This window comes from Bradysia coprophila, unplaced genomic scaffold (genome assembly GCF_014529535.1).
Source record: "Bradysia coprophila strain Holo2 unplaced genomic scaffold, BU_Bcop_v1 contig_232, whole genome shotgun sequence".
In the NCBI taxonomy this organism is placed as follows: domain Eukaryota; kingdom Metazoa; phylum Arthropoda; class Insecta; order Diptera; family Sciaridae; genus Bradysia; species Bradysia coprophila.
In genome coordinates this window covers 20,041,939-20,067,911 of record NW_023503493.1, presented here as the reverse complement: position 1 = coordinate 20,067,911, position 25,973 = coordinate 20,041,939, and the positions used below count along the sequence as shown (strand labels likewise).

Here is a 25,973-nt window from a genome sequence, read left to right as displayed (position 1 = left end):
TTTCGTATTTATTTTCTTTAAAAAAAATCTTAGTCGTTTTCCCATAACCAATTAGACACGAACATTACAATAATAAATTGAAGAACATCGATCGATCGATACACTTACAGTGTATAACATAAACGATGATTTATGAATGAAGTAGTTACTTAAAAAATTTGAATAAGAAAATTGTGACATTGGAATTTTCATCTTCAAGCATCAGCTTACTGGTGGCTTACGTGTGCCTTTAAGAAAATTCTAAATTTATTATTAACTTTCTCAAGTCTTCATCAAATAGTTTCCAATTTTTAACACTTATAAACAAAGATTTATTCTTGGGCTTACAACAAAATTTGTGTTCGATGAAGCTCTTTGACTACACATATCACATATATAATGATATCGACGCGCAGTTTTAGTTAGATTTTATTTTCTTTTTTAATGTGAAAAAGATGAAATAGACTATGCCAATCAACTTTCTAATGATGCTGTTTCACGGTTTCGGTAACGAAGAACATAAACTTTAATACAAAACAAACAAAAATTCTGTTCAAAATTTGCGCAAAACCTAAATTTTAAATTCTTACATTGGTAATGATGGATGTAAACAAGCTTATAGTACTAGCACGGCAGAGTAAAATAAACGTTCTAGAGTTTTGAATAGAATTTTGTTGTTTTGTATAATTATTTATGTTCACCGTTACCGAAACCGTGAAACAGCAGCCGTGCATGGTCCAGAATTGTTGATCAAATATTTTCAATGTTTTTAGTCCTTCGAGTAGAGGATATGAGCCTCAAATTTACACTTGAAAGGTACAATCATCGTGTGACTATAGATGTGTTCGGTGTCATTAGAAAGCTAAGACCAGGACTATCAGGGGAAACAGTTGATATTTTTGTAACTTTTCCGCCACAAAAGGCAACCATTAGAATTTCACCGAAATAGTCAGTGTGGATGGAATTTTAAATCCTATTTGCCCCGAAAGAACATGCAATTACCTTTCAAATGCCAACTCATCCGGAGGGATTCTTTTGAAAAACAGCACACCGAAATCGGACGCATTTTCCAGTGGACTTTTTTTATATGTGCCTAGAAAGGTGTTCGACCCTAGAAGCCAAAAACACTTTTAAAAAAATTCTTCGAAGCTTTTGTGGCTGGTGAAAGGTGATCAAAAACTGAAAACTTGCACTTTTCTTACAAAAATTTCTCGTGTAGAGCCGCACAGGGTCGTGGGTGGTGTCACTAGAAAGGTAATTGCTGCATGTACTTTCGGGGCAAATAGGGTCTTATTGGGTTTAAAATTCATTCACACTGAGATATGTGCAGTTGTAGTTTCCAACCAAAAAAGGCTGAAAACTTACACTTGTCTTACAGAAATTTCTCGAGGTACAGGAAACGTACATGGTCGTGTGGGATGTCATTAGAAAGGTAATTTTATGTTGTTTCAGGGAATATAGGGTCTTATGGGGTTTTGGAAACATCTACGATGAAATGCAGAAGTTGAAATGTTTACGTGCCACAAAAGCTTCGAAGATTTTTTTAAAAAGTGGTTTTGGCTTCTAGGGTGGAATAGCTTTCTAGGCACATACAAAAAAGTCCACTGTACGTCCGACCACCTCTCACTTGGCTCAGTGGAATTTAAAATAAATATTTTTGGCGTCAGGGGACCTAGGCACACAAAAACAAGTTCGATGGAAAATCCCTGTCACGAATTTCACATTACAAAAGTAGTTTTCAGAAAAGTTTACCTTACCGTATCTTATTTTAGCATGCGTATGATCACGGGTAACTATGTAAAATCTAATGATTCTCTGTGAACGTAACAGCATCTGTCATTATGAAGGCTAAAATGATTTTTCGTTTGGGATTTTTTCACAAAACAAAAATTGCTCGTATACGTCATGATCGAATAATAATATACGAACGTTTGTGCTGGGTAACAGCCATGATGGATATTTCATTTTTTTTAGTTAGCGTTCAGTGTCCGACTACAAAAATTGAGACATAAAACTAACTAAAAATAATAAAAATCCAGTTGCTCCTATACAAAAGATAAATAAATTTGTTGTTGCACATTTTAGCTGTCCAGTTCTTAAGAGTAGAAGGTAAAAAACATCTCGATTTCATATCAAAATAAATGCAGATTTTATTGTCCTCGGTGCGGAATGGAATTTGTTTTGTCAAAAATTGTGTCAAAAACATAAAATTGGTGCTGTTGTATTCTACGTTTTGTATCAAACAAAAGTGATCGTTGCAATTAATAAATTGGCTATGTGGAAGGATAATTAGTGATACGTGCGGGTGATATGTTGAAGTTCGTGTGTCCTCGGTGTCACCTATTTATTTTTACTCATCCCAATCCCGATGGTACCCCAAATCATTTGTACCGAAGCTATTAGCAAATTCTGTGCTTTTCTAACTTTCCTTACGTACAAACGTATAGGTGAATAGTAGTCGTATGTTACATGTTAATGTAGGAATACAAAGTTCAGCACACCGTCTAACTTCCAGTTATCATGTCTTTCGCAGATGGATGAGGTATGTGACGAATTGTCCGACATTCAACAGTTACAAGAAGATCTCAGTGAGTTCCCGAACGAGGACGACGAAGACGAAGATGAAGATGAAGACGAACATAACGAAGAAGATGAAGAGGAAGAAGAAAACGATGAAAGCGGTGACGACGACGACGATAACAACATTTTTACCTCAATGTCATTGGATGAAGAACCAGTGGAGGAAAAACCCAGTGCCGGTAATGGACTCGATATCGCCGTCAAACTGGAAGTCAGCATTCTAGAGGATGAAGAAAATCAAAATAATACCAAGAATCAGCAGGTAAACAAATCAATAAATTTGAAATGTGATACAAGCAGAATGTCTAAACGTTTGCCTGTTACAGGAAAAAGTGCAGGTAAAGCGCGAACCTTCCGATGCTGAAAAAGTTCAATCCAGTGATAAAACGGGTGATGAAGCTCCGCCACCAGAGCCTCCCGGTTACGATATTTATAAGAATATAACCGAAGAGCAGCGTGAAGCAGCTAGGAAACATAACGAATGTTTCATTTGCCAGAAGCGGTTTGGTACTTTTGCCACCTTTAAACGGCATATAATCCGACACACTGGCTTAAAGAACTACAAGGTGAATTTTCTGAATTGCCAGGTTGTATCGGCTTTTCGATGCTAATTTGAGGTGATAATTTCAGTGTCATATCTGCGGAAAAGCATTTGCCGAAGGCAGTTACTTAAAGGCCCATCTGATGACCCATAGTGGAACTACGCCGTACAGCTGTGATATTTGCCTGAAAAAATTTGCAAATTCGTCCAGTCTCCATGGACACATTAAAATTCATACAGGTGCGGCCGATCGATCGAGATTTGTTTCGTTTTTTTGTTTTGTTTCATCGAATTCCATTTTCAATTTTCAGGGGAAAAGCGATACAAATGCGAGATATGTGGGAAAGCATTTACCGAATCATCAACGCGACGCAAACATATGCTGGTCCATAATCCGAACAAGCAATTCAAATGCGAGATGTGCGACAAGGCGTTCAGTCGCAAAATCAATTTGAATGTTCACATCAAAACGCATTATCGTCAGCAGGGATTGCTGGCCGAAGGAGATGTGGTTCAGGAATGTCCGGTGTGCTTCAAAACAATTACGTACAATTTCAAGCAGCACATGAGAAACCATGAACGCGGTAAAGCGTACGCATGCAAATTGTGCGATGCGCGATTTCATCAGTCGAACAGTTTACGTGCCCATATGTCCAAACATACCGGTAAAAAGGAGTATTGTTGCACCGTTTGTTTGAAGGAGTTCAGCATGTCGTCGAATTTGACGAAACACATGAGAATACATACGGGCGAGAAACGGTAAGTCGATCCGGAATAATTGTGTGCAAAAGGATGTTCGATTCATGAAAGATCTTCTTTGTGTTTCCATTATAGATTCGTCTGTGAAGTGTGTCAGCGTGCGTTCACGGATTGTTCAACACTACGAAAACATCGCATGATTCACACCACCGAAAAGAACTTCTTGTGCGAGGTTTGCTCGAAAGCCTTCTCTCAGCAGACGAGTCTCCAGCTGCACATGAGGATACACACAGGTAAAATTCGTGGGCGAGAGTCATTCTCTGCGAGTGTCAATGACCGCTTTTCTTTTGTATGTTCAGGGGAAAAACCACACGTTTGTAAAGTATGTTCCAAGGCCTTCCACGACGGTTCATCGTTGTCAAAGCACATGAACCTGCATCTTCCCGAGAAGCCTTTCCAATGTGAGTTTAAAGTGAATTTAGACTGGTTAATTTTATTGTAATCACTTGTGCAAACCCTTTTACAGGTGAAATTTGCTTAAAGAAATTCACCCAAAAATACTGCCTGAAAAAGCATATGAAAACGCACGAGAACGATCACATAGTCAAGAGTGAGTTTGTACAGAACCAAAATTATTGCAGTCCCTTCATAGCATTAATAAAATTCGTTCTGATTCGTTAGCTGGCGACGAATGCATCTGTAAAATTTGTTCAAAGAAATTCGCCACTCCAACCGGACTGAAAATCCACCAGACCACACATTCAAGCGACAAGCAACATCAATGCAAACTTTGTTTGAAGAAATTCACATTGGCCAACAATTTGAGGACTCACATTGCTAAGGTCCACGTGGAAAAACCATTCGAATGCAGCATTTGCCAGAAATCGTTTGCTACGACGGAAAAACTGGACGAACATCGGGACAAGCACTTTTCGGAGAAAAAGGTCCTACCATGCGACATATGCCATAAAACGTTCAAAGCTGCTGGCAATTTACGGAAGCATATGTTAAAGCGTCATAATTTGGAAAATGAAATGAAAATACCGAACGATATAGACAACATGCCCATGTCGATGTCGATGCCAATGTCGATGGCATCAATGTCAATGCCAATGGATGTGATGCCGAATGGCAATAATAAGCCGAATGTTTTGAATCTGTCGCAAACAATGTTTCAACGGCATGAACCGCCTAGTTGGATGTAATGGTATACGAGAGCAACATCGATTGTATGAAACTGGCGCATTTCTTCCTTTTAGTTAGAAATTGGGAATATGTGAAATATTTTATCTTCGTAGTTTGTAATTATACATAATTTGAAAATATTTTTTTTTGTTCTTTTTCAAATATTTAAATAAAAACGGCAACTACACTGACCAGTTGAAACGCTAAATATTTGAATATAGTGGGCTGAAAGGGTGAACTTTAGCTGTTATCACTACGTCACTCGCTTGAAAGTGACAGTACCGTATTTAGAGTACCACTAATGCTTTAAGTGTGTTGGTGGTACTCTCAATTAAGAGGGTACTGAAACTCGATGGCACACAACTGTAAAACACTGTAAAGAAAAACCATTTCATACAAAGTAACACTCTCTTTGGCAGCTGTCGAATATGACAACTTTTGCTTGAAATGCGTTGGCCATACACTGCTATGGTTGCACTACTGAAGCATCACATGACTTCACTATTGACTTCTACTGGATTTTATAATTCCCTCCCTTTAACATATATTTTGCTATTCATAAGTCCTCGTCCTCATCAGCTATCATCGACTACTTTTTAGGTCTTTTTTCTTCTAGAAAAAATACCCTATTATGGCCGGTTTGTCTGTCTGTCTGTCTGTCCGTCTGTCTGTTCCACAAATTTGGTAGTTTTGGTAGCTCTCAGTCGGTAGTTGGTATTTTTGGTGGTTGGTAGTTTCGAGCTGGATTAACATTCAAAATTGCAAAGCCACCATGAGCATATCAACACCAGGCAAATAATAATTATTTGTTATCTGATCACCGATAGCTCACAGTTAACATTGCAATTCGAAAATTTGGTAGTTGGTAGTTGGACTACCAAGGCTATAATTGACTGCCAAACGTAATTTTTGGGGAAGAGATGTTTACTATTCGAAACTACGAAATCGACTGACGAAGTTATTCTAACTGCTCGCCTATTTATAAATCGAAAATTTGGTAGTCGGTAGTTTTGGTAGTTGTGAGCTGGATTGACATTCAAAATTGCAAAGCCACCATGAGCATATCAACACCAGGCAAATAATAATTATCTGTTATCTGATAACCGATAGTTCACAGTTAACATTGCAATTCGAAAATGTGGTAGTTTTGGTAGGTCAAATAGTTGGTAGTTGGTAGTTCCAAACAGAAATTAGAAAAAAGACCTCACCAGGCTTTAGCCGGTCTATTCTTGTTCATGCTTGTTATGGGAACCGAAAGTAAAATTCCAAAGTAAATTCTCAAAAAATAGTACATTTCGTACCTAGGATTAAAAGTCTTTTTTAGCGTGTGAGAAGTTTCCAGACAGAGCCGAAGGCGAAGTCTGGAATCGAATACGATAAAAAAGACTTTTAGGCCGTGGTACGAATAGTTGTTTTCATATTTCGGGTCCTAGGTATGAAAAAGTAAATTTTCGCCCCTCAAAATTAACGCCATAAGTGTGCCTAAAATTCGAATTTTAAGTGAACGATTCGATTAAAAAGTGAACCGAAAAATACATTTCAACGCTTCCTTGTATGAAAATGACGCTACGTTAGAAAGACCTCCACACTTTCCATTTTGAATTTCGACCGCACTTACGGCGTGAATTGATTTAAAAAAATCAATCAATCACTTTCGGTTCGCATAACAAGCATGAAATAGTTATTTGTGTATCTGTTCTGAACGTTTGATTTTAGGCCAATTCGCGAGATGTAGCCCGAACGAAGTGTCGGGACCGAAAATGAGGGAGTTTAGAGATTTTTCTCGGGTTTTCGACCCCTTGAATGATTTTTTTTTCTTAACGATTGAGAAGGCGGAAAGGTTAAGTATTAAGTTTTGTGTATTTGTGCACTTCCCGTACTCACTTCGTTCGGGCTATCGGCTGTGAAAATAGCTTAAATACATCGCCCAAACCAAGTACTCAAAAAAGTTTTCATTCAGAGGGAAAAAATCGACAGAAAATTTCCAAAGTTGACCTCGATTTTGGCCCCAAGGCATACAAATCTTATATACGTCACACGAAAGTGAACGGTCCTTGTGACGTAAATAACCATTGTGCTTGTTTCCGATAACAAATGTCCAATTGAACCATGAAACGGTTAGTTTCCCATATTCCACGAATGTGCTTATGGGGAATACCTGTCCATATCTGCAGAACAAATTATTTTGGCTGGGTATACGTTTTCCGTCACTGTATGCTAAAATATGATCGTAGGATTTTTTGTGTACAGCCATGATGGATAAATTTTTCTACTAAAACCAATTCAGTGAGCGAATCCCATTAATTAATCTGATACGTTCACTCTAAGAGTGGTTTTATCATTGCAAACAGTCGTACCAGTGAGGAATATTGCATGGTAAGTGTAGCGAAGTGATTGAATTCTACAAAACAGTTCATTTTTGACAATCAAAGTGCCAAGGAAAACAACTTTTTGATGTGTTGTGGCTCCCGAGCCATTTTTCTCTGTGAATTTTGTGTATGCACTTGTAGCAAAAGTTCCATGGCAAGTGCACTGACTAAACATTCAGTCATATGGGACTCATATGGTGAAACAATTGTTTGAAATGGATCTCAAGTTCATGTGACCGCAACAATGTATAGTATTTGGTATTTGGTCAAGGGAATGTTTTTAAGTCTTTTTTTGGGTGACACTTTTCGATCGAAATCAGCAATGGACATGAACTGCTATTCAGTGTACATAAAGTTAACAAACCTTTTTATCTGAAACAAGAACCTTCTAAAATTTACAAAAATTCGTTCATAGAATCGGAAAGTGCGTTTTCAGTTCTGATACCTACAAAATTTAGTCAATTTAATAGGAGAATGGAGTTTAGAAACTAAGGGCAAAATCTATTACAATTTAGTACTTTTCTTCATCAAAAGTCTGCTGTCACTGAATTATTTTTTCATGAACAAACTTCACTGCTGTGACATTTCTTGGGAATGAATCAATGTGAAGTTGTTACACAAAAAAATAGTACAGTGAGAATGAAGTACTATAAAAAAAATGTGGCGCCTCTACAGGCCAACCGACTAGGCGAATGGAAAGGTAACGTTTCTATAAAGTTTGATAACTCGGGCGATATGATAAGGAAAATGTCGAGTTTCTTATGTTTATTTTGAATTTATCTTTTGGCCCGCTAATATAATGTGTATTCACATAAACTATGAAGTTATGCTTGGGTAGTAATGTAATATTGCAAAAATGCTGACAATACGTGGAAAGTGAACAAATAAATAAAGTGGACGCGAATATTGATAACAAAATGAAATGACAGCAAATATCTGCTCGATACACACAATGTTGTCAACAGAACGTTCATGAGTTCCATAATGATAACAAACGATTTTCCGACAGTAAACATAAAATCTCTCAGATTGAAGTGTATTTTAACATTAGATCTGTGGCGTTCGAACTGTAATTCGTTTAATTGGACTGAAGCATGGGACGTTTTTTTTTGCAATCTTCAGGGTTAGGTGTTTCCATTTTTTGTTATCAATATCCGTGTTCGGCCTTCAATTCGATTCGTTAGCCGTAGAACACAAAACAATTCACAGCCAGTCCTAATTATATTCGACAATTCGATAATTTCTAATTTTCATTGTAGATGGACGAAGAGGATTCAAATCAATCAGATGAACAATCGCAAAACGGAGATGATGACGAAGATTATGTGGAGGAACAGGATGATGAAGAGGAGGAGGACGAAGACAATAAAGATGAAGACGGTGGTGGTGATGACGATGATGACAGCCAATCCGATAATAAAAGTGATGTACTTAAACGTGAAGACAAAAATGAGTCAAACGATGATACCAGCCTAGTAACACCAAAGGACGAACCGGATCCTGATTCTGAATCTGATACGAAGCCCGAAGTCAAAGTCAAACCAGAACCAGCTCCAGAACCGGAAGAGTCATCCGGATATGACATTTATAAGAATATGACCGATGAACAGCGACAAAAAGCTTTAAAGAACAATGAATGTTTTCTCTGTGAGAAACGGTTCGCTTCATTCACATCATTCAAGAAACATATGATTCGTCATACCGGTGTCAAGAATTACAAGTGTCACATATGTGATAAGGGTAAGTGATGAGCAATGGGCGTTAGAGTGAAAGTATCAGCTAACTGTAATCTGTCATCGTGATTCTGTTGCAGCTTTTGCCGAAGGGAAATACCTACGTGCTCATATGAACATTCACAGTGGACGAACTCCCTATACGTGTAAAGTCTGCGGTATTTGTCTAATTTTTAGGTAAACTGGGACGGGTTGGAAATATTTACCCATTTTTAACATTCCAGAAAAGAAATTTGCAAGCTCATCGAGTTTACATGGCCATATGTTGATCCACACAGGTGAAAAGCGGTATAAATGTGATATTTGCAATAAAGCCTTTACGGCGTCATCCACTCGGGGCAAGCACATGAAAATGGTTCACAATCCCGAGGAACGGGCTAACCGAAAGCCATCGGAACGGAGGTTCAAATGTGAAATTTGCGAGCAGGCATTCAGCCGAAAAATGAACCTAAATGTGCACATGAAGAGTCACAGTACCTCCAGGGGTATACTAGGCCAAGACGATGAAACGGAAGAGTGCCCCATTTGCTTCAAAATTATCGCTAAGAATTCCAAATATCACATGAAAACTCACGAAAAAGGAGTGAAAGTCTACGAGTGTAAGGTGTGCGATGCCAAATTCAATCAGTCGGAAAGTCTTCGGGCCCACATGTCTCATCACACGGGTATTAAGGATTTTGTGTGCAGTGTTTGCTCAAAGGCATTTAGTGTTTCGTCACGACTAACAAAACATATGAGGATTCATACGGGCGAAAAAAGGTAAGAGCGAAGGTCTAAGCGCACCGAACGATAACCTAAAAAAAACTGCCCACCCACAGATTTGTCTGCGAAATTTGTCAGCGCGCTTTTACCGATTGTTCGGCATTACATCGCCATCGAAAGATTCACACCGCTGAAAAGAATTTCTTATGCGAGATCTGCTCCAAAGCGTTTTCACAGCCATCGAGTCTTCAACTTCATATGAGGGTGCACACAGGTAAAATTGAATGGGTATAGGCTAGAATGGCTCATCAAATTTCCTGCAATTTGTTTAGGTGAAAAACCGCACGTTTGTAAAGTTTGCACCAAAGCGTTCCACGACAGCTCATCACTATCGAAACATATGAACCTGCATCTTCCGGAGAAACCTTTCCAATGTGAGCGAGAACATTACCCTGAGCAATGACTGGAATAAATGTTAATTTTCACTAAAATGTTTCAGGTCAAATTTGTCTGAAGAAATTCAATCAAAAGTACTGTCTGAAGAAGCACCTCGAAACGCATGAGAATGATCATCTCCTGAAAGGTGAGTAACACGTCGCCAGAGACAAGAACTTCATTTGATTTTCGATGATTTATTCCTTTTAGATTTCGACGGGGTTTGTGAAATCTGTTCCAAAAAGTTCGGAACACCCAGCGCATTGAAAATTCATCAAGCTGTACATTCCACTGATAAGCCCCATCAATGTAGCTATTGCTTTAAAAAGTTCCGTTTGATACAAAATATGAAAACTCACATCGGAAAAGTGCACATTGGTATGTTGCTAACAAGCGTACGATACTTCGAGCTGTTTGCGATTCTAAGCCAATTTTCTCTTTGTTTCTCTTCAGATAAGCCCTATGAATGCAACATTTGTCAAAAGAAAGCCTTCGCAACCATGGAAAAATTGGAGGAACATCGAGAGAAACATCTGGCCGAAAAGAAGGTACTGCCGTGCGGCATATGTCATCAGACCTTCAAAGCACCGGGCAATCTGCGCAAGCATTTAATGAAGCGTCACAATATCGAAAATGAATCGAAAGAACCAATGCACGTCGAGCAGGTGCCCAACCCAACTGTACCAATGCCACAGATGATGATGCCACCGATGCCAATGAAAGTTGTGTCCAATAATAAGGCAATGAGTGACGTTCTGAATTTATCGCATTCAATATTCCAACGGCAGGGGCATCCGAACTGGCTTTAGAAAAACATTTATTAGACATAAAGTAGTTGGAGTTTGCGGTACTAATTATTCTGGATTTTCTATTTGTAATTAAGCACAAAATTGTAAAAGATAATTTTAGGGCTCATTTATTAGACGTACTAGAAACACACACACACCATTATATCCTATGTTACTGGAAAGCATAGAATAAAATCAAAATATTATAATTGAAGGTGGTGTTTCCAGCTACTCAAGGCGTCATCGAACTATAACCCATATGAATATACACTGCTGGAAGTAGGCCTCCCCTTCCATTTTAACGAAAAGATTTGCAAGGAAATAGTCTGCAGAAGAGCACCTTTAATGTTCCTCAGCTTTCATTTACAATTTGATCTTATCAACAAATCAAAACGAATTCGCTTTATGTTTCGGCAAAAAAGTGAATCCATCCGGAACCGGTCCCAATAGCATTTCACTTAATTTGATCCAATCGCTACATTTCCCTGATGCCATCAACGTTTCCAGATCATCTCGTCCATGGTACGCATCCGGGCGCTCGTTGATCCGTTGCGGTGGCCTTTCGAGCAGACCAAATGGCACGTAGCGATACAGGAAGGATTGCCATTCGAGGAAGAATCTGTTAACCAAAATCGTTTGATTGTTGATCGTTCGAAACGGTCGGCACCTATGCGGTAAGAACTTACCTTCGGGTATTTTCGATGCCTTTAGTGTCGCTTCCCCAGTGTTCGAGTCCATAGTTGACGTACTTTTTAATTATATCAAATCGTTCGCTGCTTGACGGATCCCAATGTTTTTGCTCTTTGATTTCTTTGAATAGCCATGGCTTAATCAGACCACCTCTACCAATCATAACTCCAGAAAGACTAGGAGCTGCAGCCTATAATCAAAATGCAGTCACACAAAGAGAACCATTTTCGCTTTCAGTAAATGCTTACCCTCGATGCATTGTAATCCTCGAAATTTAGAATGTCTCCATTACCGATAACCGGCACTTTTGTTGCTTTCGATGCACATTCTTCAATATACTCCCAATCAGCTCGTTTTGTGTATCGCTGTTCCTTGGATCTACCATGGATTGTAATACAACTCGTGCCCCATTCTTCGAACTTAGGTACAAGTTCGTGGGCAACACTTTTGTTAGCATAGACTCCGGTGCGGGTCTTGACAGTAAATGGAGTTTCGCCAAGTAATCGACTACAACTTCTGACCATAATCTCCAGCACATTCGGTCGTCGAATTAATGCACTGCCGGCACCCTGTAATTCGATGATATTGCAATTTCATGGTCAATTATTATTATAGCGCTGATCATTACCTGTCCATAGATCAATTCAATCGGACATCCCAGATTAAGATCGATGAAGTCCACTTCTGCGTTTTCTTTCAATAATTGACACGCGAACGTTAGCAGTTGGGGATTATTTGCACATAACTGTACGCCAAATAAGTCTTCTGAAGAGTGTCGCTTGGTCAGAGCCCACTCTTGCGAAAGTCCATTACAAATCGGAACAGCGCAAGCCATTTCACCTTCAGGAAAATATCATATTTAAAAAAGCAAAATTCCGAGCGGAAATAAATTCAACTGACCACATGTAACATCGGCACCGAACTCTTTGCAAATCCGACGAAACGGGAGATTACCCACAGTCGTCAATGGGCTCAAGAACAACTTTTCACGAAAATTAATTGACCTTTTCTCGTCAACTCTCTCCTTGATGACGTCTGTATCTGGCACAAAGCCCATTGGTTTTTCCTCTGGACTTTCCTTTTTTTGTTTCTTTTCGGCGTCAATCTCAGCTAAAATTTTCTTGGACAGGTCGAAATTGTAGTTGCGCTTTCGTAGCGTAACTTGAAGGTCTGAAAATTGAACGTAGGCGTAAGTCACAAAACTATCGCATATTGCTCTAACACTCACCGTAGCTGATCTGATTTTTCGTATCATTCCCGGCATTCGGATTGTAGAATTCAGCCTTTAAATTATTCAAATTTTCATCTAAATGGCTTCCAGAAAATCTACAGGTTAATCCACGTTCGCAAAATCCCTTCGTCGAATATATGTAGCATGTACCAGCCACATCTGCGGGTTTGTTCTCCATATATTTGTGGATGTCGTGGATAAATTTACATTTTTCGTATGCGCATTTCGTTGCGTTATCACTGCCATTGAACAATGACTTACACAAATTGTCCTCTTTGATGTGATGAAATCGATTTTGATGCCGGCCCTGGGTGAGTCAGTGGAAGACAAGAATAAATTTTACTTGACAATGATGGCTAGCAATTTTGTGGAAGAGCGTGGAAAATCGAATGCGTTAAGTACTAGGTAGGCTTGACTTTAAGGTAACATATATTTCCCCTTCGGCCGTTTCCACCACTTTAAAAAAGTGGTTCATTGACAATTATTCCAAAAAAGTTAGCTTATTAAAATATTAAAGCAATTTTGCTCGAAATCCTGTCTATCGCGAACTTATTCATTTCTCATTTGGAAATTACATGACATCTGCAACTACAAACCCGAGACATTTTATTAAACGTTTGTTTTGCGAATATTCACCGGTACCCTGGTGTTCCCAACTCCAGTTGCGAGTTTATTTTCAATGTAGACAAACAATGAATTATGACCTCAAAATGTACAACCTGTTTAAACAATTCGTGGAGACAGATAAAATTTTGTTTTTCCGCCGTTTCAACAAACCACCTTTATTTGTTATTTACCATTATAAAAGGACGTTGCATCAACTGAAATTATGGCTTTTTAGCTCATCGTTCGTAGAGTGAAGACGATCATGAAATATTTCTACGTTTTGATAGGAATCTTCCTATCGCTTCTGGTAAAATTTCTTCACCACATAGAAAACCCACTTAGGTAAAGCAACTAACGAACCAAAATTCGAAATTTAGATCCACCAAGCACCCGCACAGAAAACGGTAGTACCAACCAAACTACCAGACACGCCATGGCCGAATGATATTTGGGGAGATATACACCGAGGACAAAGAGAAAGAAATCCATATCCTGGACAACCGCCCCCATGGGAGATAATACGACCTATTCCAGAACGTACAACTGTTATTGATCCACCACCACGGCAACCGCCACCAGAGGAACAGAAGCCGGTGTTTGAACACAAGTTTGGTAAGTAGAGTCTGAATGGAAAGGATTGGAAATAGATTAAAATGCCAACAAAGCCTTTAAATGAAAAAGACGGAAATAAAATTGAAAGTCAGCGACTGAGTCATATCGTTTGTCTTTACTCTTTAGCATTACATTCAGTCTGTAACAATCGAAAGTTGATGCGATGAAAAGCGATCGACGACTAAAAATCGAAACCTTATTGACAGAATGTAGGTCGCTCAACGTTTCGCGTGGATTCTGATTTAGGATCGTTATAAATAAACAAACTTTAGTTCAGAGCCAAAATACCTGTCACTCCCCTGCCTTAAGAAACTTCGAATTCATATCAATTTTTAAAGAATAAGAATGTCCATCAGTTCGTGTAAAATTGACTTTCAAATTACGATGTAAAATCAGCGGCATGTCAGGTCACATGGATAATGATTGTCTATGGAATCAAGACCGATAATACAGATTAACAAAATCCTGTAATCTCAATAACACCAACGGCGAAGGTGATGTGATAAGGTCGAAATTTACGTTTTGAATGTGCTTGAGAAACATTGGTGACTTAAATTACTACCCAGGAATGCAAATAAAAAATTCTTAGATAAAAATCTTCTTCACCGAGTTGGATGAATAGACAATGCGTTAGTAGGAATCAAAACAATTATAATTTAAAGACGAAATCTATACCTTATTTTGCCCGCGATTTTTCTTGTCGTACTTTTTCCGCTTCGGCTCCTGTCCCTCCTCCAGTTCTGAACATTTTCTCTTCTCACTCCCATCGACCGACTCATTCTGATTTACGTTATCACAGCTCTTCGTTGTGTCTGGCAGTTCGGGTGCATTGGAATTACTTTCCGATGCATTGGACCGAGCTTCTGTGGCAATCAGGAATCTGTAAGGAAACAATTTATTCAGAGACAGAATTTGAAGGCGGCTAATTCAGCAAACACACTCTTTCTTCACGTAACAGATTCCATCCATGGTTTCAATTATTCTGTTAAATAAAAACACGTTTCAAGAAGTGATAAGCGCGAGAGTATATCTAAATAATGGTTCAGAGGTTATGTGTACTCACATCGTACAGAAATGTCAAATTGACATTTCGTGCGCATGTGTTGACTAAGTGAATGAGCCGTCGTACTTACACGAGCCGTGCATAAAAGTCTGTTACCAAAGACATATGAATAATTGTCAAATTACTATCAAATTTCATCCAGACATAACCTCATCCACCTCAGCCAGTCAAATTTCGTGTTTATACTTGGAACAAACCTATAGACATTACAACCATATGAATCATATTCATTTTGTCAAAGCAAAGCTGAAATACGGTCACCATACTTTCTGATAACTTTTAAAAATCTCTGAAATCAGTAAAGAGCTCGTCCGATCGTCCAGCATTTATCACGTTTCTCTGCTTTATTTAAAAAAATAATAGCAGGCCCAAAGCCGTCGTGACACCGTTGACCGCACTAGCAATTATATCGCCTGGGATTCTCATCACATTAATCAGCTGTTCTTACTGTCGTCTTTGTTTTGTTTACATTTAAATGGAGCAAGTTCACAAACAAACTCTAGTCTTGCACAATAAAACGCAGAATCTAGATTGATAAAATGCAATTGAATGGATACAAAATCACAAATGTGAATCGCACGCGAAAGATTGGTGTAGCAGCCAACTCGCTAAAAATGCTACTGGATAAGGCCTCTGTAAAATTGAATGTAAGTGACAATCTGCTACAGAGCTTAATTTAATAATTTTCTTAATTTTTCCTTGGCAAAGATTCGAAAGCCATTGCTGTATGTGGCCAAGGACGGGGCAGCTGTGTTAGATGAAGACTATTTTAGCACGATAGCACCACAAACATTGTTCATTGTCGCTACTCAGCAAGATAAAGTGGAAACAGGTAAGGCGTCATAACTATGTATGGAAACAAGCACTACTGACCTTGAAAATTGTTTCAGATTTTGAGCTGTTCTACAATGCGATTCGGAAAAATTTCAGTGTTATCGAAACGGGCAATTTAATCAGAAATTTTGTAAACGAATATCGAGACGAGGTGAATAAGCATTTGAGTGAATGTCTTCGAAAATCATCGGAAAATCTAAAATTGAAAAGTACAAAGACTGATCATGTTGAATGGTTCGAAGGACAACCGGTTGGATTAGATACGAAGGAAAAAGTAATGTGTCGCCGATCTCAAGATCGAATTCGAGGCTATTTCTACAAAACAAAAGATGATCTCTGTCGATCGGTAATTTATCGAACGAACAAAAGGGCACACATTCTAATTGATAACATTTTGGAGACGTTTCGCAATTTATTGACTGGTGTGGACTACTTTTCATCGTATTTCGATCGTAGCCATTCGAACAAACATCAACTGATTAAGAGAAAATGTGTCCATGATCAATTGGACGGTGAGGTGCCAAGAAAGAAACTGAAGCAGAACATCAGAAACATGCTAGAAAAACACGAAATTATTGATCAATTTTGTGTGTCTCTGTGCACCGACGAAGGGGATTTCCTGTGCCACGGACTATGGAACTCGGACGAGTGTAACTACGGAAATCACATAATCAATCCGTACGAAAGTCGAGAGAATGCCATTTTATTCCAGATCTGGAATTTGGATCATCGTATCGAAATATCTCGGTCGATTTTGCCATCAATGTTGGATTCTATTACGGATTTGGTTGATGGCAAATTGAAATGCTCGAAACACAAACGAATCTGTGTGAACATTTCGGTGTTGAAATATTTTCTGGAAATTTTTACAGTTGAAAATTTGAAATTCGTTCACATTGTCTGCCATGATAAGGGCGTACATGAGCTGGAATCAAGTGGTGGCGGGATATGTACGAAATGTGACGAATATAAATTTATTGAGAAATTACTGGCATCGTCCAATCGACAAAAGCAGTCAGAAAAGTAGAGGAGGAATGAGCAACTTTCGTTTGTAGTTTCTTCATTTTGTAATTTATTATCTTTTTAACCTGTTACGCCTGTTACAGACGGCAAGCATATGACCAGCATTATTATCGGGTCTATTACTTTAATCTGTTGATTTCAAATCTTGTACTTCAATTTTTTTAACATTCATTTTGCTGTATAAAGGACCATATTACCCAGAGCTTGTCATTATTTTTGTCGTCATTATGCATAACAGATGAATAACCGTATGTGACATGTTAACATTTTGTTATTGTTTTGAAACTGAAATAAAATATACTATTTAGGAGGGCGACCTTTTTCTTGTCTTCAGAAGATCCTCTGTTGTTTTTGGAGAAATGTGTATGGTTCAAAATTCCCAAATATAGAAGAAAGAACCTGCAAGCAGTAAAAACACGCTCAAAACACTGTCACAACGTCAGTTACAATATCTCTATGGAAAGTAACTTGATCGAAACGAAACTAAACTCATTTTCACATTTTTTGGGTCTTTTTAACCTGCTCACATAGAGGTATACTACCTAGAGGAATTATGACCGAAATTCATTGAAAAATTATATCACACACACCACTAACACGAAAACGTCAACTTTGCTGCTCATTAACCTTTAACCTCCAGCAGAAGTAATCGATGAGTTTTGTCTAAAATGGTCCTTAACATCAAGCCTATTCCATCAACCTACAAATATTTTCGATGTTATGCTAGGAAACACTGCTGTATTAGGCTGATTTTAGCTCACTTCGTCACTCCGTGGAGTTATAACGAACCACCTCGTTAATAAGAACTTCACCAAAGGAAAAATTCAAAAAAAAAAAAACAATCAATCAAATTTTGGCGGACGGACTTTTCTAAGTGACATTGAAGACTGAACATATGGTGCAATTGACCGGGGACGACATTAGTGCCGACTTTAAATTAGTTCAGTGCAGATGTCAATTGATTTTTGTATTTTGGTATGGAGAGTGTTTTTGTTGTGAAGAACGTGAAGAACTGTAAAGACATTCATTTATAGACTACGTGACTATATAATTCATTCTCGTTCCATTCTTTAAATTATTCATTCTTTAAAATGCCTCCAAGAGATATGGAAATGCACAACAATCTTTTAATGATAAATGCTATGAAAGAGCATGGTACGTTGTTGTGGTACAAACCAAATTTTGATGTAAACGATTTTGTGACTGATCAACCGACTTGGAAGGTCTTATCACAAAAGACCAGACTGAAAAGTAAGTAATGAGTAAACTGGCCACTTAAAAAATGTGTTGTAAAACATTCACATAGTGCATTCTACGTTACCAAACAGTAACATGGCTCAAAGAGAATTGGCTACTGATACGTGAACAATACCGACACGATCGCCAGGCAGAATTCAGAGATCCATCGATTCAGAGAACAACATTTTTGGAAAAGTACGGTGATCATTTGACGTTTTTAGAGAGCAACGCAAAAGAGTGGGCGACACTATTATGTGGAGGATCCCCAAGTACAAGCAAGATCGAAGCCGATAATAGTAGAACGTGTAACTCCAACGATTCTGAAATCGGAGAAGATAAAAACGAATTTCACAATGCTAGAAAGCGGCTAGCGAGCCAAATTGAAGATGTTGAGTTTATAAAGACGGTTAGAAGCAAACTTCAAAAATTTGAACCAACAGAAAAGGACCAGCTGAAAAAGGAAATATTGGATATGTTGAATAAAAAGTAAAATTTAAACTTGAAATGTATTCACTCATAGGTGTTCACTCCCAAGTAGTTCCAAGGGTGCCCTACAACAATTACTAAAAATCAGTGGTAAAACTTTCCGGACACAGATCGGGCAATGTGAAAACGTCTATTTAAATGTTCGCAACGTTCACGTGAAATGAATTATTTCGTGTCGTTAAACGCAGCTGCCATTTAACACAGCATAGAAACTCACGTGACAATGTTTCGTCTGTTAGGAAGAGAAATTATGGTTATGGTTCCCATTACAAATCTAATTTTCTACGACATGGTCGCTTACACACTGAAGAGTTGCATTGCTTGTCCATCTGTCACAAAGCAATACCTAGAAGACCATTATCGAAACGTACATTTAAAAAATACTAGGAAGACGTACGCCAAGATCTGCACATTAGATACGCAGAGCACTACACCCTGATTGTTACTTTTAGTCTCATAATGTTAAATTCAAGCTCCTTTCGTGGTCAGCTACTTTTTTAAATTTAAGTACAGATTTTATGCTGAAATTTTTCTATCTTGTTTTTGGTGGATTTGACGATTCGATGTCATTCAATAAACAATGAAAATTTGGAAATTTGGAATTTGGAAAACTCTTTATTCTGTTAATACACGGAAAGTTGTCAGTTCATCAACGACAAGTCTACTATTCGCAAATTCTGAAAATATTTTTCCTTCACGAGATATATTATTTGAGTCTTACACGCCTCGAGCGTACATTAGTATTTGTCTTTTTTTCCATGTAACCACTTTCAACATTATTTGCTATGTCTTTATAACAAGTTGGTGAACTTCCTTGTTAAACTTATTCTGGCGCTGGATAAGAGTTGGAGTTGGATAAGGTTTTAAACAATCTAACCTCCTAAAAATGCTAATAACATCATTAAATTGGGATTACCATTTAGAGGCTTCCTCAGTTGCTTCGTAAGGAGATATCAGCCTTTCAATATGGTGAAATTTTGACTTTCAGCTGCTATTGTTCTATGAAGAAAATGTCGAAAGCAACAATTTTTAAACTGTAAGTCTTAGAATTTTTCCCTCTATGAATTCCAATGTCAGTCTTAAGTCATCAGTGTTTCACAAGCCCTAGCTGACGTTGATGCTGGTTCTCAGAAACAGTTCAGGGGATTTTGCTAAAACTTGTTTATTTGAATAGCACTGTCCTCCCCCAACTTACTTATGAAAAAACCCAGCATGTTAACTTACACTTTTATTTAAAGTTCGTTCAGCCCCACCGTGTAGGGCACGTCTCTCAAAAAATCACTTAACCAAAAAACAACATCCGAAATATACTTTCAATTGAAAACAATTTTTCTTCGATTTTTCATCATCAGAGCCAACCTAATCTCTTTTTTTCAACCAAGTCGTGTCAATATTAACAAAAAAATTAATAGAAGATTATTCACCTCTGTCCACATGTTTATTTAGACACTTGGGGAGTTGTTGCATGAGCCGAAGGCGACTATCTATTTTTAACCTTCTAGGGTAAACATATCATCATTGTTGATGACAGATGATTGCCGAATTTATTGTTTTACTAGCACTGTAACCCGGGCTTCGCCCGGGATGTACTGACAATCTCAACCACACTGACATAATAAATTCAAATGACACTCCAAGTACACCGACACTCCCAACAACACTGACACTCCTGAGACCATGCTAGGACTCAAAACATCACTGACACTCTTAACCATACTGACATTCCCAACCACAATGCTTTCAATATACTGAAACTTCCACACTTTCACATCTAATCCCAATGACAATCCTAGTCATACTGCACTTCCAACACCACACTAACACTACCAACCACACTAACACTACCAACCAAACTAACACTAACAACCACACTAACACTCCCAATTACACTGACATTACCAACCTACCTAAAACTAAAACTACATCCCAATTAACCAAATTTTTCCTTTCCGAAAATTCAGAGTTCCTTCGGAAACGAACAATAGCGACACTGACACTGACACTCCTAACCACACTGAACCTATTAATCCCACCAATTCTCTCAACCACATTGACATAATGTTCTATCACTTTTATTTAATTTTAGTAATTCATTAGAAATCATAATTCCGAATGAATCTTAGTTCCGCAGTAATCGTTGATCTAAATAAAGCTAGATCAATCTTAGTGATAGCCAAGAACCTAGTTTGATTAACAATTTATTGAGTTTTATAAAATCATCCTTATCATCCTTCTGATCTAATTCACACTCTTTCAGAATGTCACTCCTTATCACACTTACACCCATTATCGCACCAACCCACCTTATCACATTTACATCTCCAAAGACTTTGACACAATATAAGATATAAGATACACATTTCGTATTATTTTACACCAACACATGTATGCTTTGACGTTTTTGATAGTAAAATTTGCCCACTTAATGAAGTGGGCAAACACATACCAATAAAAATTTCGCATTATATGTTGGGACCACATAAAACACGTAGTTTTGTTCGAAATTTCCTCTCTAGGTATAATTACTCTTAGTTTGCAACTGAAACCCTTAATCTCACTGATATCGCTGGGCTATTTTTTGGGGTCTGGTGTTTTTACTAACCAGCTAAAATCGGATGAGGATTTTTTTCGGCAGTTCAAGCGTACGTTAAATTATTAATCACGGATTTTATCGAGTTTAATCTGTGTACATTTATTTAAGTTTTCAATTTCTCAATTAAATAATTCTTTGGTGATTTAAAAAAAAAATAAAGATTCAGTTGAGCAGACACATCGTCACAGCGAAGAAAGTAATTAACATGCTCTTGTCAATAGAAAACATATTAGCAAATCGCCTTATCTCAGTTTTTCAGGGAAACCTTTCCAAGCAAGACGAAAACGTTGTTACACAATTTTCTCAGGTTGATCTTGAATATAGATGAAACAATTGATGTGAGAGACATTGAAAATGTTTTTTTCTCGGATGTTTAGTTTTAATCAAGATTTACAACCGCGAATTACAAATTCTCATAAAATATGATAATGGGCAGCCAAAAGCTCGTCCAAGAAGATAACCCAGTGACCGATAAAAGCTCTGTGTGGAAGTCGTCGGTCGAAAGTTAAGCAACGTGACCATTGGACTGTGGGTAGCTAACCACTCGTCCTAGAGATGAGCAGATCATACTCTGAACAAGGGTAGCCAGCCAAATGGCCTTTGCAGGGAGTAACAAACCCCTCGTCCTAGAGGTCAGGCAAATGGCCATTGGACGGATGGGTAGCCAAACGCTCGTCCTATAGGTCAGCCCAGTGGCTGTTGGACTGGGTATAGCCAAACCATCGTCCTAGAGGTCAGCTGAGTAGCCGTTGGACGGGAGTAGCCAAACACACATCCTAGAGGTAAGCCCAGGGGCCATTGGAGGGTGGGTAGCCAAACCCTAGTCATAGAGGTCAGAAAAGCCGCGGTTGGACGGGAGTTAGCCAAACCCTCGTCCTAGAGGTCAGCCTTGTGACCGTTGGACGGGGGGGTAGCCAGGTGAAGCTAGGTGAACCCAGGTGAAGCTAGGTGAACCCAAGTGAAGCTAGGTGAAACCAAGTGAAGCTAGGTGAACCAAGGTGTAACGACTTTTCGGTTTTATTATATAGATTAAGACAGTATTCTTTCGACTCTAAATAAATGGACATTGCCTTCTCTAATTAGCAAAGTTTCTTTGAAAAATTGATTTACTTCTCTGCTCTTTTCATTTGTTCAATGAAGAATGTTCAAATAAAGAAACGAATTTCTCTTCGATATTCGATTTTGTGTAGGAAGAGTAGTGTTGGAGTAGTGTAGTGTGCCATGAAAATGGACGGACGTGAAAAATTTTTGCTCCGCAAAACTATGTGAAAAATTGTATGATATTGTTAGAAAATCTGAAAAGTAGCCGAGCCTGGATACAAACCGGCACTACAGGAACAAGCTACAACCATTGGATCCAAAATAAAGATGAAATCGAGACAACAGACCGGGACAAGAGCACGAAGAATTGTACCCTGAATGCGCACAGGAAACTGATAGACAATACCAATACGATCACAGTGCAGATTGATGTGAATCAAACGGATCCCCGGAAAAAATGAAACCATGCAAAATGAATGGTAAACATCGTTCAACTGCAGATCGGCATCAATAGTGAAATCCTGAGGTAAAGAAAGGAAAAAAGGAACTGAGATTACTGCGAAGATGAATGACATCTCAGAGCTTTCTGGCATCTCCGGCTCTTCGTAGGCGGAATTTCTTAAATGGACCTGCTCCAACCACTCTTCGTGTAGATCATGGATATCCAGCAACTGTCCCAATATAACGGAATTTTCAGCACTACGAGCTCTGGCTTGAAGACGAGACAGAGCAACAGGAGGAGTGGTACGCAAGTAAACTGATGAAAGCGAAAGAACGATGATTAACGACTCCTATTATGAACCGTAGTGCTGTTAAACCCACCGATGACATGGGGCTTCAAATCACCATCATCCAACATACGATCATACCAAGTTCCCATGATATCAGCCATGCCCTGTTCGATAACATTCTTCCGTAGCAGATATTCCATGAAAACTGAACAAAGACCTCTCGATCAACTTTATCCGCTTCCAAGTCTGCTTCCTATAATTATCAACGACAGTCATTCCCACCAACAACTGGGAAGGTATGGCCCACTTAGCCGGATTACGGTAATACTCCGACTGATGAAGGAAGAAAATAGATGTCAATATAGAGGTGCAAAGAGGACAGAAGAAGGAACATTATCATAACGTTCGTGCCGTAGAAACTCTGCCACTGATCAACGGGCACTGGATATGTCTGAAAATTGAGCTCGGAATGTTGAGCACAATATTCAAGAAAAGTCGACTTGCCGGCACCAATGTTTCCCTCAACAGCGACGACTAAAGACTTAGACCGATGGCTCGTGCAGCTAACATCAGGAACTTGACCTGCCATGGCTTCACTGAGTTATAACAGAATAATCACTTCACTGAGTTCTAACAGAATAATCGCAAACGATGTCACTTGTAAAGACGCGACGATAGTGAATGGCTTGCTGATCTGAGGTTTCATACGACTGTCACAAGACACACCACGATCACAAACGAATGAACGGATGATAAGCTTAAGACGATACGGATGCACACAGCGAATGCACACAAGTATGAAATGACATCAGTAATGCGAGCTTGCGAAAACAAACATCAACACCGACTCGGGGCGACAGGTAACAATTATGTGTGCGAACAGGTAATTTATATATTGAACAAGAAACAGGGCCTATTATGTAAAATTAATTCACGAATTTGCAAAATTCACCAAATTCACAAAATTTGCAAAATTCACAAAATTTGCAAAATTCACAAAATTTGCAAAATTCACAAAATTTACGAAATTCACGAACCATTTATGAAAGCTTGGGTCACGTCAAAGTCAACTTCGGTGCTTGAGAGTGCTATGGCAAATGTGATGTTTGAGTTTGTGAAGACGAACAAATTTTCCAAACAGAGTTTTTTTTCCCGTTCATGAGATACTGCAGGTCGAAATGGCTGTAGTTTAACAGGGTTTTCAATGGTTTTTCGTGTACATCAATGGAAGAATAAACTCTATAGTAAGTGATCCTCAAATGTAAGGCATGGCGGTACGAATCGAAGGAAAGAAAAGTATGAAAGTCGTGTGAGTGGGTCGCGAGCTACATCCCTCGGAGTGTGTGAAAATCGGGCTACCAAGGCATAAAATTTCTGTGTATAAATCGAGTAAATCGCAACCAATTTTACGACCAGACTCTTTTTTGTCGGGAAGATATTAAACAATAAATTCAACAGTAGTAAGTACAGTACAGTCCAATTTAGACCAGAGATGAGATCAAAAGTGTAGTTTTGTGAAATGGTTTCTAGTTTCTACAATAGAAAATGAGGCAGAAAATGTATGGTAGTGACTGGTGGATCAAAAAGAAAGGTGAGAAAGGTAAAATCAATCAAAGCATATCTACGAATGTAAGACAGAAAATGAAAGGTGTACTATGCAAGAAAATAGAAAGAAAGGAGCGGTAACGTAAATTTCTTAACGAAATTAAATTATCCGTGTTATTATTGTTACTATGATGCAAGTATGATGCAAGTATGATGCAAGTATGATGCAAGATGCAATAACGACAACCCGGTAACTTTCGAAGTATAACCTTGTGGGTCGTTCGGGTTAATTTCTAATTCATCAGATTCATCGGGTCAAGATAAGCACTGAGTGGAGATTAAAAAAAGTTGAGGCAAGAGACGAACTAATTTTTTCAAACAAGGGAGCCGAGCCTGTCACCGTAAAATTTATAATTTTGCGAGCATTCTCAGTCGGAAGCACTTTCAATGCTCCGTGTGCGTGTACAAAACGGAATACTTACAAAACTTATTTCGTCCGGAGTTTTTAGTTGCTTGGAAAGGAACGTGGAAAGTGGGAAATTGACCTCGGCTCTCGCTACAATCCCACTAGTCAAGACAATAAATTTTCAAGCAGTTATTTACTATGCTTTACAAGCTCGCGAAGAAAAAAAAATTCCAAGGACGTAGTTAATGACGCATTTACATGTCGCAAGTTGTACGTAATAGTAATAGTAGAGTACATTGGGTGCAAAGTAATTCCATTACATGAGGAATCAATTTTGTGATATGAGTCGAACTAACAAGTGTAATAAAAAATCAAAAATACACGAAAAGCTGTAGAAACTGTTATTTAGTGTAGAGCTTTCATATCCGAGCCGAAGAACAGTTCTTACTGTTTCATTAGATTTCATATTGTATCTGTGAATCAAAACGACCTACCGAACTGTACCAGCATATGTAATGCAAAGATACAATCTCCACCCATAAATCTTTCCCAGTTTCGATCAAGCACTCAAGCTCTCTATGGTAGATTGTGCTTAGTTTCGCCTTATCTAAATTTTATCTGGTCCGAGCCCTATCCAAAACAAGTTGCTTGAAATACCAGAGTGAGATCGCGAGTTCACAAATTGATCTCGAATTAATAAATTACTTCATAGCACCGGATGGGATAGCGAATAAATTATAATTAATTAAGAGGCACTTGTACTTTGCTGAAAAGCATACATTTGGGCGTTTTTTAATTACTGGATTTTAGTTTATTTTTGATGATGTCTTTCCACCAGAATGCTTTTTCAAAAATACCACAA

The 25,973-nt window shown here is 38.4% G+C and overlaps 5 protein-coding genes and 1 long non-coding RNA gene across 6 annotated transcripts; 4 read left to right on the top strand and 2 right to left on the bottom strand.

Moving 5' to 3' along the window:
* Positions 1–1,922: 1,922 nt before the first annotated feature.
* On the top strand, positions 1,923–11,225 carry LOC119075579 (zinc finger protein 91-like). Its single transcript, XM_037182046.1, has 17 exons — positions 1,923–2,088; positions 2,513–2,821; positions 2,886–3,125; positions 3,190–3,340; positions 3,412–3,859; positions 3,935–4,092; positions 4,159–4,260; positions 4,326–4,409; positions 4,481–5,001; positions 8,613–9,093; positions 9,167–9,244; positions 9,311–9,845; positions 9,905–10,062; positions 10,121–10,222; positions 10,288–10,371; positions 10,434–10,601; positions 10,677–11,225. The coding sequence occupies exons 2-17, from the start codon at positions 2,513–2,515 to the stop codon at positions 11,030–11,032; spliced, it is 3,975 nt and encodes a 1,324-aa protein (XP_037037941.1). The 5' UTR covers positions 1,923–2,088; the 3' UTR covers positions 11,033–11,225.
* A 108-nt stretch (positions 11,226–11,333) lies between these two features.
* LOC119075658 (tRNA-dihydrouridine(47) synthase [NAD(P)(+)]-like) lies at positions 11,334–15,245 on the bottom strand. Its single transcript, XM_037182167.1, has 8 exons — positions 15,091–15,245; positions 14,826–15,030; positions 12,930–13,239; positions 12,602–12,871; positions 12,330–12,541; positions 11,950–12,270; positions 11,698–11,891; positions 11,334–11,630 (listed from the first exon to the last, which is right to left on the bottom strand). The coding sequence occupies exons 1-8, from the start codon at positions 15,117–15,119 to the stop codon at positions 11,399–11,401; spliced, it is 1,773 nt and encodes a 590-aa protein (XP_037038062.1). The 5' UTR covers positions 15,120–15,245; the 3' UTR covers positions 11,334–11,398.
* LOC119075680 lies at positions 13,683–14,255 on the top strand. The gene is made up of 2 exons (XR_005087430.1): positions 13,683–13,845; positions 13,916–14,255. It is a non-coding gene; the product is annotated as an uncharacterized LOC119075680 (long non-coding RNA).
* A 418-nt stretch (positions 15,246–15,663) lies between the features above and the next one.
* On the top strand, positions 15,664–17,182 carry LOC119075667 (DNA fragmentation factor subunit beta). Its single transcript, XM_037182179.1, has 3 exons — positions 15,664–15,860; positions 15,922–16,045; positions 16,104–17,182. Exons 1-3 carry the CDS (start codon positions 15,753–15,755, stop codon positions 17,072–17,074), a joined length of 1,203 nt encoding a protein of 400 aa, XP_037038074.1. The 5' UTR covers positions 15,664–15,752; the 3' UTR covers positions 17,075–17,182.
* Positions 17,183–18,027: 845 nt separating this feature from the next.
* On the top strand, positions 18,028–18,802 carry LOC119075674. Its single transcript, XM_037182191.1, has 2 exons — positions 18,028–18,321; positions 18,399–18,802. Exons 1-2 carry the CDS (start codon positions 18,162–18,164, stop codon positions 18,797–18,799), a joined length of 561 nt encoding a protein of 186 aa, XP_037038086.1. The 5' UTR covers positions 18,028–18,161; the 3' UTR covers positions 18,800–18,802.
* Positions 18,803–22,674: 3,872 nt separating this feature from the next.
* Positions 22,675–23,491, bottom strand: LOC119075577 (deoxynucleoside kinase-like). The gene is made up of 3 exons (XM_037182045.1): positions 23,252–23,491; positions 23,017–23,186; positions 22,675–22,950 (listed from the first exon to the last, which is right to left on the bottom strand). Exons 1-3 carry the CDS (start codon positions 23,358–23,360, stop codon positions 22,675–22,677), a joined length of 555 nt encoding a protein of 184 aa, XP_037037940.1. The 5' UTR covers positions 23,361–23,491.
* Between the last annotated feature and the right edge of the window lie 2,482 nt (positions 23,492–25,973).

Excerpts from the sequence above, each read along its gene's own strand:
- LOC119075579 (XM_037182046.1), top strand. The coding sequence starts at position 2,513 with ATGGATGAGGTATGTGACGAATTGTCCGACATTCAACAGTTACAAGAA. Across the intron at positions 3,860-3,934 it reads ATACATACGGGCGAGAAACG|ATTCGTCTGTGAAGTGTGTC; the intron begins GTAAGTCGATCC and ends TTTCCATTATAG. Across the intron at positions 10,372-10,433 it reads GAATGATCATCTCCTGAAAG|ATTTCGACGGGGTTTGTGAA; the intron begins GTGAGTAACACG and ends TATTCCTTTTAG.
- LOC119075658 (XM_037182167.1), bottom strand. The coding sequence starts at position 15,119 with ATGGATGGAATCTGTTACGTGAAGAAAGA. Across the intron at positions 13,240-14,825 it reads AAAATCGCGGGCAAAATAAG|GGCCGGCATCAAAATCGATT; the intron begins GTATAGATTTCG and ends TGACTCACCCAG. Across the intron at positions 12,872-12,929 it reads GAAAAATCAGATCAGCTACG|ACCTTCAAGTTACGCTACGA; the intron begins GTGAGTGTTAGA and ends TTCAATTTTCAG.
- LOC119075667 (XM_037182179.1), top strand. The coding sequence starts at position 15,753 with ATGCAATTGAATGGATACAAAATCACAAATGTGAATCGCACGCGAAAG. Across the intron at positions 15,861-15,921 it reads AGGCCTCTGTAAAATTGAAT|ATTCGAAAGCCATTGCTGTA; the intron begins GTAAGTGACAAT and ends TCCTTGGCAAAG. Across the intron at positions 16,046-16,103 it reads GCAAGATAAAGTGGAAACAG|ATTTTGAGCTGTTCTACAAT; the intron begins GTAAGGCGTCAT and ends AAATTGTTTCAG.
- LOC119075674 (XM_037182191.1), top strand. The coding sequence starts at position 18,162 with ATGCCTCCAAGAGATATGGAAATGCACAACAATCTTTTAATGATAAAT. Across the intron at positions 18,322-18,398 it reads ACAAAAGACCAGACTGAAAA|TAACATGGCTCAAAGAGAAT; the intron begins GTAAGTAATGAG and ends GTTACCAAACAG.
- LOC119075577 (XM_037182045.1), bottom strand. The coding sequence starts at position 23,360 with ATGGAATATCTGCTACGGAAGAATGTTATCGAACAGGGCATGGCTGAT. Across the intron at positions 23,187-23,251 it reads TTTGAAGCCCCATGTCATCG|TTTACTTGCGTACCACTCCT; the intron begins GTGGGTTTAACA and ends CGCTTTCATCAG. Across the intron at positions 22,951-23,016 it reads ACGAAGAGCCGGAGATGCCA|GATTTCACTATTGATGCCGA; the intron begins GAAAGCTCTGAG and ends TCTTTACCTCAG.